Source organism: Pholis gunnellus (genome assembly GCF_910591455.1).
Source record: "Pholis gunnellus genome assembly, chromosome: 20".
Classification (NCBI taxonomy): domain Eukaryota; kingdom Metazoa; phylum Chordata; class Actinopteri; order Perciformes; family Pholidae; genus Pholis; species Pholis gunnellus.
The window spans coordinates 9279451-9291310 of NC_136547.1; the positions used below are offsets into that span (position 1 = coordinate 9279451).

Consider the following 11860-nt stretch of genomic DNA (forward strand, 5'->3'; position numbering starts at 1 on the left):
TTATGTTTCGTTTATTCAGTCAAACCTTTATTGCATTACATTGTTAAATAAGGAATTGTTAAGAACTGCTCTTTTACACAGAAAAAGAAAAAAAAAAGTCAACTTTTAAATATCATAAAATATGACCTAAATGCTGCTGCAATACATGGTGGGATAAAACAAAACTTCTATGAAGACAGCAGAATGGAATGCGTCCAAAATACACTGAGATGCTTCAGGTGAATCAGCCAATCAGAGTGCAGCCTGAGAGGGAGGGGAGGGGGTTGGAGCGAGTGGCACTGTCAAACCAAGATGGAAATACAGTACAACATGTACAAGAGACGTGTCCGATAAGATGCATAAGAGATTGTTTCAGTTCTGGTAACGACATTTCCTGCAATGTAAACCCTGCTCATCGCCTCAGGAGCTTGCAGGTCAAATCCATGGTACGAGATAAAGGAGTGGCTCAGAGCGTGACGTTTCTTCTAGATGTCATGCGCTTGCTGCTTCTCGATCTTTGATTTCAAGTGCTCCTTGTATGCCAGGATGTCCCTATTCCACTTTGTGATGGTTTGATTCTCGCACACCCAGATCTCCTGAGCCACCTGGAAAAAGAGAGACGGCAATTACACTCTAGGCCTGCGCCATTTTAAAAGCAAACGTTAAATGAAGTCAAACGATAAGATATTTACCAGTGAAATTAGCCTGAAGTCGTGGCTAACTAGCATCGTGCCGCCTTCAAACTCGTTGATGGCCTCTCCCAACGCGTCGATGGTCTCGATATCCAAGTGATTGGTGGGCTCGTCGAGGAACAACAAGTGAGGGTTCTGCCAGGCCAGCCAGGCAAAACACACCCGGCACTTCTGACCATCGGACAAGTTCCTGATCGGACTGACCTGGAAGACATTTCAGTTGTAAATTTAGAGGCAAGGGTAGACAAAGAAAAATAACTAAACTCCATTTAGCTATCCATGTTGTTCATCTGGAGGAGTATCCCAAGCCTACCTGCTGTTTTCCAGTCAGCCCGTAGCGGCCGATGATCTTCCTCATGTCCTCTTTTTCTTTGATGTCAGGATAACACTTCATCATGTACTCCAAAGGAGAAAGGTCCAGTTCCAGTTGCTCCGTCAGATGCTGGAACACGAGCAGATACACAGAAGACGTTTAGTTCTACAGTAAAGATACTTTTCATCTCTCCCAGGTCTAACATTTGCCCTGAATCTGAGGGAGCCTTTGGAAATTACAACTACAATAAATATTCCTTCGTATCTTTTCTTCTAAATTTGAAGTGTCTGTAGGTAACCTCATAGCAATCACTATTTCATGACATTTATCAAACAATCAATCTGCAATTTTAGAGACAAGGGAGGCTTGTGTGGAGCCACAGTCCTCTGTAGCTACATTCTTAGCCCGCCTACTTTATATGCAAAAGATTTGATTTAAATCCCTCTTGTAACTGTACACTACTCAAATATTGCGTTCCACTGGGACTTTAAAAAGAGATGACGTCGACAGTGTTTTACCTGGTGATATCTGCCAATCTTGACGTGAGAGTTTTTGCGGATCATGCCATCAGTGGGGAGGAGCTACAAAAAGAAAAAGGAGAATGAACTTGAATACTCTTGACAAGTGCAGGTTGTTGCATGAGTGTGGTGAACGACTGTGCCTACCTCTCCCATCAGCAGCTTCAGCAGTGTGGACTTGCCGGCTCCATTGGGCCCAACCAGAGCCACTCGTGTATCCAAGTCAATACCAAACTCCAGGTTTTTATATATGTGCGGCTACAGGAAACATTAAGGGAGTGAGACTGAGAAATGCATCCATACATCGAGTGAACTAAGCTCTGTCCGTGCTGTAGTGTTAACTGTACTCACTGTGTCGTCGCTGTACTTGAAGCTCACGTTCTGAACCATGATGACAGGAGGAGGAATCTTCCCACAGGGATGAAAGGAAAATGACAGAGTCTGTGGCAGACAAGAGGCAGGTGTTAGTACCAGAATATACATGTTCTCTCAAAAATGTTTGGCCCTTTCTGATAAACACTGAAAGTTTCCAAACCATCCCGACCACATCAGTACATTACCTTGTCGCTGACAACTTTTTCAGTTAAGCCTGAGGCCACCATCTTCTGCAGTGTCTTCTCTTTGCTCTGTGCCTGTCGGGCGAGCTTCGCAGAGCCGTGACCAAACCTGGCAATGTAATTCTAGAGGAGGGATGCAAAAAGAACAATGACTACAAGTGTAATATGAAATTATGTTTGTTAAAATCTCTTCTAAAGACGACCAGAGATGAGTTGGAGTCTGCTCTGATCGATCGATTTGTGTGCAGTGGAAATATTCCACCACATGGTGCCTCTCGTTTACCTTCATGTGTGTTATCTGGTCCTGTTCCCAGTTGAAGCGCTTCATCTGGTTCTCTTCCAGCTCCTCTCTGGTCTTCACATACTGGTCGTAGTTACCCTTAAAGCAGAAATAGATGTACAAGGTCATCCAAAAGGGTTGCACACAGACACATAATTAGTAACAGCATTTTAGCAGGATGAGATCACATATAGCAGAGCTTATTTAGGATGTTCCAAGGGATGCTGAGGCATCTTTATTTTACTTTAAGGTGGTTTCAGCCACGTGTGCTTACTGTGTAGTTTTTCAGTTTTCTCAGATTCAGGTGGATGATGTTGGTGCACACACCATTCAGGAAGTCTTGAGAGTGTGAGACGAGCACAAGGATTCGCTTGAACCTGACAACGAGAGGCAGGATGAGCACCACATGTCAACTGTTACCGACTTGTATACAATTGAGGAAGTAGGGGGTGAACTTACGAACTGAGCTCCGCCTCCAACCACACACAAGCATCCAGATCCAAGTGGTTAGTGGGCTCATCCAGCAACAGCATGAAGGGCTTGATGAACAGGGCCCTAGACAAATAGTCATTCAAATTTAGATTTAGAGGAAACTTTTCATTGTGAAACAGTTTTTCTGTATACGTTATCAGCTCTTTAGAGGAAGCAGTGAGAGTCACCAAAAACATATCGGCATAGTAGCTCAGAAGGATGAATCACATCATGTCACTGAATGGTGCAACACAAAGCACTTCATCTTTACCTGGCCAGAGCAACACGCATCCTCCATCCTCCACTGAAGTCCTTGAGTTTCTTCTGCTGCATGGCGGCGGTGAAACCCAAACCGTGGAGAATCCGAGAAGCTCGCACCTCTGCCTTGTCGGCATCCAGCTCCTCCAGACGCTCGTACAGCTCCATCAGCTTCTCACACTCGGCTATGCAGGAGTGAGAGAAAGGCATTTACTATCAATGTAGCTACAGTATAACTATATACAATAATAAATACAAAAACTGTTCCCCTCTGCAGTTATTGCTTGGTACATGACATTTAACTCACAGTCCTCAGCGGCAAGTCTCTCTGCCTCCTTCTCCAGCATAATCCTCTGCTCATCCACCTCCATGACACACATCAGAGCAGTCTTCTCGCTGGGGGCCATCTCCCGGGTCAAGTGGTAAATATCTATGTGCTCTGGAATGGGAATCTCACGGGCCCCGATGGCCGACAACAACATGGATTTTCCTGGAAGACATAAGTCGATAAGAAAATTAATTTTGCTCAACATATTATCAAAAATCCATCCTGTGCTACATTTATCCCACCTCTACTTAGGGGAACTGCTGTATATAAGCGAATGTGCAACTGTGGTGACTGATAGGATACTGACTAGTATATATATATATATATATATATATATATATAAAATTTGCCAGGAGAAATCTTTTTACCTGTGCCGTTGAGGCCAATGAGACCATAGCGTCTGCCTGAGTTGAGCTCCAGGCTTGTGTCCGATAGCAGCTCTTGACCGTGGAAGGTGAGCGACAGGCTGGCTACGTGGACATCGGTGCTGTTGGGGTGCGAGGCCAGCACGCCGGTCACCGCCCGTGCCTCCATCTTCGCCAGCTCAAATTCATCCAGCTCCTTTGTCAAACGGACGATCCCTATAAAGAAAGCAAAAGTTTATACAAGACATCTCGGGAATGATAAAAGCACCTAGGAAATCACAACTAAGCCTATACCAATTACTCAAAGATCAGTTCTCCTCTCACCATTGCTATCGGCTCCATTGAGCTGAGTCTCTGCTTGGTCACCCTCCTCACCCTCCTCATCAGTTCTCTTGGTACGCTGGCGATTTTTGGCAGCCTCCTTCTTCTTCGCTGCCTTCTTCTTGGCTAAGTCGGATGGCATGGTTGTGAAAGGCTAGAAAATTAAAAAAAGGACACAAATAGATTAACTTCTTATTCTCTAATATTCTATATAATGTGATGTAATTGTATGTATATGTACCCATATTTTCAATTATTAGAGGATTTCGATAATATCCGACTGGTTTAATGAGGGTATAAATCTGGGTAAAAAAAAAAAATGGCTAACGTTAATAGCCTACAGAAAGTAGCGTGTGCGGTAACTAACATGACGCGCGGCTTAACCGGCGTCGTAAACGTGCCGGTATCTGAACTCAGGGTGTAACGTTAACTTCAGCTCCAGTTGACTTTGAGGAAAGACCAACGTTAACATGGTTAACGGTAACAGTTAATGATGACTGTGACAATGCTAACCAATACCGGCGGCATTTTGATTTCTTCCAGTCCCACCTGCTCGCACGTTGGGTTCCTCGCATTATACAGCCTGATAGCCCCACTGTTAAAAGCTAAAAAAAGGTAGCGGATGCCGCTAACAGTAACGGTAAATGTGTCTCTTCAAAGTGAATTAATAATCGACGACAGTACCCACATAGTCGTGTTCGCTTTATAAAACAGGATGTCATATAACGCTATAGGGGAAAGAACTTAGCAAATTTGATAAACTAGCGTTAACGTTAGCCCTCTGGCTAACAACGCTAGCTAACCACAGCTGACGGGCCTGAGCGGCTAAGGCGAACATTACGCAAGGCCCGACTAGCTACTACCAAGCTCTAAAAAACGGCTAACTCGGCGGTTAATGTTCGTTTTTCAAGCCGGTTATTTATGTTTAACATAAAACTGTGTATATCAGCCGTTTGACCCGTAGTTGTCAGAACCGGAAAATATCGCTCTTACCTAGATAATGTGTTACTGGTCTCGGGAGCACACCGATGTCTCGTGTCCAATTTTGCCGGGTGGATGTAGCCGCACGCCAAACCGTCAGACGGACCATATATGGCCATAAAGGGGCGATGACAATTAATGTTCCCGCCCCTTCCCGTGGGACTGCAGTAAAATTTCCTTTTACTAGTTAAATTAATCGCAGATTTAATTTATAAATCAGTAATAATGTATTTATTGGTTGGGAGTGGACTAACTAGACAGAGGCTCAATTGTTAACTCTAACGTTTGCTAATAAACTGGACAATAAAACTGTGATGTAACCATACAGATAATGTATCTAAGTGGACCTTTTTCACATATATTTATATATTGACACTTATCATACGTTCATACATATTTCACATATACCATCCTTATCGCATAAACACGCATAAGTCAGTCGTAGGTGATGCTACAGCAGCTCAGTGATGATGAGGGTAAAACCTTAAAGCTGCCGTTAAACACCACAGAAGAAGAAGAAGAAAAAGAAGAGGGGTGTGTGTGTGTGGCACACAGTTTTTGAGGAAGTCAAGAAACTGAAGAAAATGGACGACATATGGCTATGCGTGACGGATTTTTTACCCGCATCAACGGTGAAAAATGGGACTTATTCCTTCAAGATGGATCGACGAGAGACATATCTGCACTAAACGATGCTAGCCTGCTAGCTTGCTCTGTGATGTTTGGTCCTCCGACACATAACGTTAGCTGTTAAGGTTAAAAATTTAGACACGGAGGACAGAACTTTTAAATCCTCTTGCGTCTTTTAAAATAATTACCGACTAATTAGAGTAACGTAGACTAAAACGGTTAACTTTACCAGGTAACGTTTAGCGTCTTGCTACATTAGTTAGCTGACTTTAGATGCAGCTATTAGCGTTAAAGCTAGCCCCCAAAAAATACAGTTCAGCTAATTAACATATCGTTAATGAATACCCGGAGTTTATATGACAATGACGTAACCAGCTTGGGTCGTTACACAGCAGTTACACCGCCATAAACGTGAATAGTGATAAGATAGTTGCAAACCAACGTTAGATTATGACGTTGCCTACACGTTTCCAATTTTAAACATCTTCAAATATGAGGTCGAAGATAAGACAAAGTGTCTTACGTTTGCTAAATCTTACGAGGTAACGATAGGTTGATTAGAAACGTTATAACGACTACCTGAAGACAGGGACACTATGTGACATTTGAGGCCATTTTCTCTTCCCCTAACATAGGTTCATCTTTAGCTGGTACATTTTTTCCAGAGCAGTCTCATCAAGTGTATCTCTAGATATGCGCCTTTCCTCTTTTCTGGCCGTGTTCAGGCCTGCTTTACCCCTCATCCTCGGGCTGTCTCTGGGCTGCAGCCTGAGCCTGTTGATGGTGTCCTGGACACAAGGGGACACCGACGACTCCTGTGGAGATGAAGTGGGCAATGGGAGGCTGTCCAGGGCCCGAGGAGATGCCCAGAGGGACTCGAGGGATGGGGCCGGAGATGAAGACGTCCAGCCACGGATCGTGCCCTATCACAAGGACCCAAATAAGCCGCACAAGAAAGTCCTCAGGTGAGTGTGGAAGTCCAAACACCAGAGTAATGTTCTGTGAAAGGTTTGTGTCAATGGTATAGAAGGGCTTTTTGCAATAACATAGCTACATGCAGCCCCTTTTCAACACATTTCAAGACAGATCCAGAGGATTTCAATTTGCTAATTCTGTTAAAATCTCCCCTGCAATAATCTAAATGCACTGAGTGGGATATACAGATTAGTAGACAGATAGATAGATTAGAGATCAGTCAAATCTCCCTTTTCATGTCTTATTTCAAGTCTGACAGCTGATTATTGGATTGATATCTTATCCTGAAATCTATATTTCAGTTGACTGTTATGAGAAATGATCCCCTTTATTCTGTACGTCCTCTATCTATTTGCTCTCTCCAGAACCCGTTACATTCACACTGAACTGGGCATCAGAGAGCGACTGCTGGTGGGCGTGCTGACCTCCCGGGCCACCCTCAACACGCTGGCCGTGGCGGTGAATCGCACGGTCGCCCACCGCTTCCACCGCACCTTCTTCTTTACGGGCCTGCGCAGCCCCAAGGTGCCTCACGGCATGACCGTGGTGGCGCACGGCGACGACCGCCCGGTGTGGCTGATGTACGAGACAATCCGCCACCTCCATCAGCACTACGGCTCCGACTACGACTGGTTCCTCTTAGCCCAGGACGACACCTACATGCAAGCGGATCGGCTGTCGGAACTGGTGGGCCACCTCAGTGCGGGCCAGGACCTTTACATGGGCAGGGCGGAGGAGTTTATTGGCGGGGAAGAGAAGGCACGGTACTGCCACGGCGGCTACGGCTACCTGCTGTCCCGCAGCCTGCTGGCCCGTCTGCAGCCACACCTCGACACCTGCCGTAATGACATCCTCAGCGTGAGACCCGATGAGTGGCTGGGCCGCTGCATTATTGACTACCTGGGTCTCAGCTGTGTGGAGGTGCACCAGGTAAGACTAATGCATGGGCAGCAATAGAAACGTGCATGGTATTTTGATCAATTTGACACCGTTTTATCGGTGGGATATCAGTATTAACATTTCTTTTTGTTCTCAATGTTTGTGTGGCTCACAGGAGATGACCTATCGGTACTTTGAGCTCGGGAAAAATGCAGATCCAGAGCGTGAAGATGGCGTACAGTTTAAAAATGCCTTCACGGTCCACCCTATATCAGAGCCAAATCTCATGTACCGCCTGCACAAACGATTCAGCCAGATAGAGCTGGAAAGAACATACCTACAGATACAACAGCTGCAGGTTCGTAGTACTCGACACCGCTTTCTCTCTCGCACACTCGTCTTTTTGAGCCAAGGCAGAACATTCCTGAGTAATACAATGTTGTCAGGAAAGCCAAAGACAAGGGATTGGGTGTCTCGCAAGGACATTCCAGTGTCATCATCCTGTGAATACGCATGCCTGAGAACCCTTATCATGTAATTAAAGTAGCAGCTAATGATAGCTCATTAGCGTTGCGTTGACATCACTTTAAATGTGCTTCACACCACAAGGGAAAGGGAAATGTTTACGCCCTAGACAGTGAGTACGTTTTTAGCTTTTATTATTTATTTTTTGTGCTCCTCAGGTGCAGATCAACAACCTGAGTGACCTGACACCAGAGGGCACAGCCGGAGTCACGTGGCCCATCGGAATCAACCCCCCCTTCAAACCAAGAACCCGTTTTGAGGTCATAAACTGGGAGTACTTCACAGAGGAGCACATCTACTCGTGCATCGACAGCTCCCCCAAGTGTGAGATGAGAGGGGCCGACCGCGCGGACGTGAACGCAGTGCTGGAGATCGCGGTGGAGCGGCTGAACGAGCGCTACCAGCCCCAGCTTCGTTTCCGCAAGCGCCGTCTGCTGAACGGCTACAGGCGCTTCGATCCCACGCGCGGTATGGAGTACGTGCTGGACCTTGCGCTGGAGGCCTACACCCAGAAAGGCCACAGTCAGGTCATCGCCAAACGGGTCAACCTGTTGCGACCGCTGAGCGCCGTCGAGATTATCCCCATGCCTTATGTGACGGAGGCAACGCGGGTGCAGGTCATCCTGCCCGTCACTGCCCAGGATCAGGACTTTGTGGGTAACTTCCTCGACATGTACGTGATGAACACGCTGGACACCCACGACAATGTGTTGCTCACGTTCCTGTTCATCTACGATCCCTTCGATGCGCAGCGGGTCAGCCAGACCGACGTGTTCGCCGGCATCAAGGCCATGATCGGGGAGGTGGAGAAGCGCTATGGAGACGTGAAGATCCCGTGGATCAGCGTGAAGACGGAGGTGCCCTCACAGGTCAAGCTGATGGACATCATCTCTAAGAAGCACCCCGTGGACACGCTGTTTTTCCTGGCCGGCGTGTGGACGGAGGTCAACGCCGACTTCCTGAATCGCTGCAGAATGAACGCCATCAGCAACTGGCAGGTGTTCTTCCCCATCCACTTCCAGGAGTACAGCCCCGCCGTCATGTACCGCGACCAGCAGCCCTCCGCGGCCTCCTCCTTCGCGTCGGAGTCGCTGCGAGACGGACACTTCGACCGCCACGTCTTCGAAGAGGCCTGCTTTTACAACGCCGACTACATGACCGCACGGACCAAGATGGCCGCCGACATCTTAGACAACGAGGAGCTGCTGGAAAACATGGACGTGTACGACATATTCGTGCGTTACTCGGGCCTGCACGTGTTCAGGGCCGTGGAGCCGGCGCTGATCCAGAAGTACGTGCGGCGAGCGTGCAACCCACGATTCAGCGAGGACATCTACCACCGCTGCGTCCTCAGCAACCTGGAGGGTCTGGGCTCACGCTCACATCTAGCCATGGCTCTGTTTGAACAAGAGCAGGCCAACAGCACCTAGGAGCCTGCCGGTGCCGCAACAATACTGCCTGGACTCGCACAGAGTAATGTGAATTATTATATGGTACTTTTGTGACCCATACAGGGAAATTCACACCCTTGTAATTGGCAGAAAGAGGTCAGGACCAGCTGAGGGACAGCATCGTCTTGCTCATGGACACTTTATCCAAGAAAATGGGTTCTCTTCCAGCTAAAAATGTCTTTGCTCAGTACATATGAGTACCACACCTCAACCTGACTCATGAGTCTACAACTTTGACTCAGTCTTGTCTAGACTTATGATGAGTGATGGGGGCGTCTGAACGGGACGACTGTTACATGTTTTCCTGCCGTTCTTCTTACAGGAGCTGAGCAACAATATTTATACTTAAAAATATAGGAGGTTGTGTGTTGGAATACAAAAAACTTGAGCCATAAGTCTTCCTGAGTGGAGGTGTTTAAAATAATACCGGAAACAAACTGAAGCCGTTGGCTGCCTTTTCTTTTCTTTTTTTAAGAGGTATTAAAGAGTGATATTCTGTTCAGAGGTGTTTCTTCATTCATACTGTCCATCAGACAAAAAGATACCGGTTTATCGGGTCTGTTTGCAGCCTGCTTGGAACAGTACAGGAGGTATCTGTATGTGGTCAGCGGTGATGGCGTGCTCATGTCCTATTCAGAATAATGTAATGCAGTCTGTCCGGTCTGCCTGGCAGCTCTTTACTGCCGCGCCTGCAGGCAGTGAACAGTTTGTTCCACAGAAGCCGGCCCCGCCTCGTCTCCCCACATTGAGTCAGTAAATCCCCACCCCGGCCCGGGCCTCCCTGGGTTTTTTTGGCGAGTGTTTCTGTACACACATGTCTTTGGGGAGAGAAGTGAACCCAGTGCCCAGGGGGAGGGTCGTGTCTAGCTAGCCAAGGTCCCTATAGCCTGGTGGTGTGGGTGGCTAACCTTCACAGCGAGGTGGTTGAACAAGCTGAATGGATCACTTCACTCTGCCTCAAACGGTCTCACTGAGGCCCCTTAACCTCCCCCCCCCACCTCCCACCCACACAACTTCTCCATGTTGTCGGGAGAGTAGCGGGGCAGCCGGGTGAAAGAGGCTCTTTCTGAGTTTGGAGAGGGCCTCCACCTGCTCCCTCGCGGCGAGGCCGGCGGACAATACAATGCCTGTCTGCCTGCCACCTCATGAGGAACGGAAAAATGTAACCCACCGATGAGCTCGGACACAAAATCCACACGTTACTGATGTTACTGAGTGTGAAGAGTGTTTCTTTAATGAAGGGCTGCATACTTATTTGCATAATTGGTTCCTGCATCTCCAGAACAAACAGTTAACAGCATAGAAATGGAATGTGGGGAAAAACATAATCTGCTTTTTATGGCGTGCTTTGTGGTGGAAAAGAATAAAGATGTGGATATCAAAGGGTGCATTTGAGTCATTTTGCCCCTCATCATTTACCCGTAATTAAAGAGTCCAGGTAGGTTACACTCCTTGAGACCTCAGATACCTGTTATTGTCAGCAGAACTACGTAAATATACTTAAGTATATGTGCTCATTTGTTTTCCTCATATCTAGTCATACTGTGTAGAATTAGCACACAGAGCAACATCGATATACTATCAACAGTACACTGAATATATGAACGTTAAGAGATTGCTAGATTTAACATTTTACTTATAGAAACTCAAAATATGTTAATCTGTGCTTTGACTTAAAGTATATCATTATATGTATGTAAAAATAGCTGTTATTTAAGAAGTCATAATACGTATAAATTAAATGAGAATTTTGCCCCCTTTTTTAGTTTTGTCTCATAACTTCATTTAGTGTTTTAAGACCTTTAGATGTGGAAACAAGAGGCTCTTCAACTACTTAATATCTTTCCTTAATCCCAGTGACATTCACTGTGTAGGTATATGTATCATTGATTCTTGGCTATTAGTTCTACAAAATGCTGAATCATCACATCATAATAAAAAGGACATTTTACCGTGACTAAACTAGATACAAACCAAAATTCAAGCCTTCATTTCATTATGTTTTAAGGATCAGTCCTCCAGTTTGTCGCTTTAAGTATATTTCCACCTTGTAAAACATTTAGAAGTAATGCAGCTTGAAGAGGATTAGCTTAACACATTCATGTGTACATGTTTGCAGCAAAGCACCAGAAGAAATCTGTTTCTATTATGTGCACATCAACACGGTGAAATAAAGACACTTTAGATATGGCATTTACAAACTTTGGCAAGCGCTTCTTTATTTACATCCAGGCTGTCTCACAATGTCACAGCTGTTTTCCCTTTTTTTTGTCTTCTTTTTTTCTTTTTCTTTTTGTAGAATCACCAAACAAGTTTGCTCGTTAACAGATGTACAGT

At 46.0% G+C, this 11860-nt stretch overlaps 2 protein-coding genes across 2 annotated transcripts; one reads left to right on the plus strand and one right to left on the minus strand.

The window, feature by feature from the left end:
- Positions 1–7: 7 nt before the first annotated feature.
- Positions 8–5131, minus strand: LOC306712229 (ATP-binding cassette sub-family F member 2-like). The gene is made up of 15 exons (XM_079181407.1): positions 5076–5131; positions 4086–4236; positions 3765–3977; positions 3376–3558; positions 3082–3253; positions 2799–2894; positions 2614–2716; positions 2343–2438; positions 2063–2182; positions 1854–1943; positions 1650–1760; positions 1503–1565; positions 985–1113; positions 672–875; positions 8–584 (listed from the first exon to the last, which is right to left on the minus strand). The coding sequence occupies exons 2-15, from the start codon at positions 4222–4224 to the stop codon at positions 465–467; spliced, it is 1839 nt and encodes a 612-aa protein (XP_079037533.1). The 5' UTR covers positions 4225–4236; positions 5076–5131; the 3' UTR covers positions 8–464.
- A 464-nt stretch (positions 5132–5595) lies between these two features.
- On the plus strand, positions 5596–10906 carry chpf2 (chondroitin polymerizing factor 2). The gene is made up of 4 exons (XM_079181969.1): positions 5596–6658; positions 7034–7598; positions 7723–7905; positions 8231–10906. The coding sequence occupies exons 1-4, from the start codon at positions 6387–6389 to the stop codon at positions 9500–9502; spliced, it is 2292 nt and encodes a 763-aa protein (XP_079038095.1). The 5' UTR covers positions 5596–6386; the 3' UTR covers positions 9503–10906.
- Positions 10907–11860: the final 954 nt, after the last annotated feature.

Bases quoted from the DNA above. Each gene is read 5' to 3' on its own strand.
- LOC306712229 (XM_079181407.1), bottom strand. From the start codon at position 4,224: ATGCCATCCGACTTAGCCAAGAAGAAGGCAGCGAAGAAGAAGGAGGCT. The intron at 2,717-2,798 runs GTAAGTTCACCC...TCTCGTTGTCAG, and splicing joins TTGGAGGCGGAGCTCAGTTC to GTTCAAGCGAATCCTTGTGC. The intron at 1,761-1,853 runs GTGAGTACAGTT...TGTTTCCTGTAG, and splicing joins TCAAGTACAGCGACGACACA to CCGCACATATATAAAAACCT.
- chpf2 (XM_079181969.1), top strand. From the start codon at position 6,387: ATGCGCCTTTCCTCTTTTCTGGCCGTGTTCAGGCCTGCTTTACCCCTC. The intron at 6,659-7,033 runs GTGAGTGTGGAA...TGCTCTCTCCAG, and splicing joins CCGCACAAGAAAGTCCTCAG to AACCCGTTACATTCACACTG. The intron at 7,906-8,230 runs GTTCGTAGTACT...TGTGCTCCTCAG, and splicing joins TACAGATACAACAGCTGCAG to GTGCAGATCAACAACCTGAG.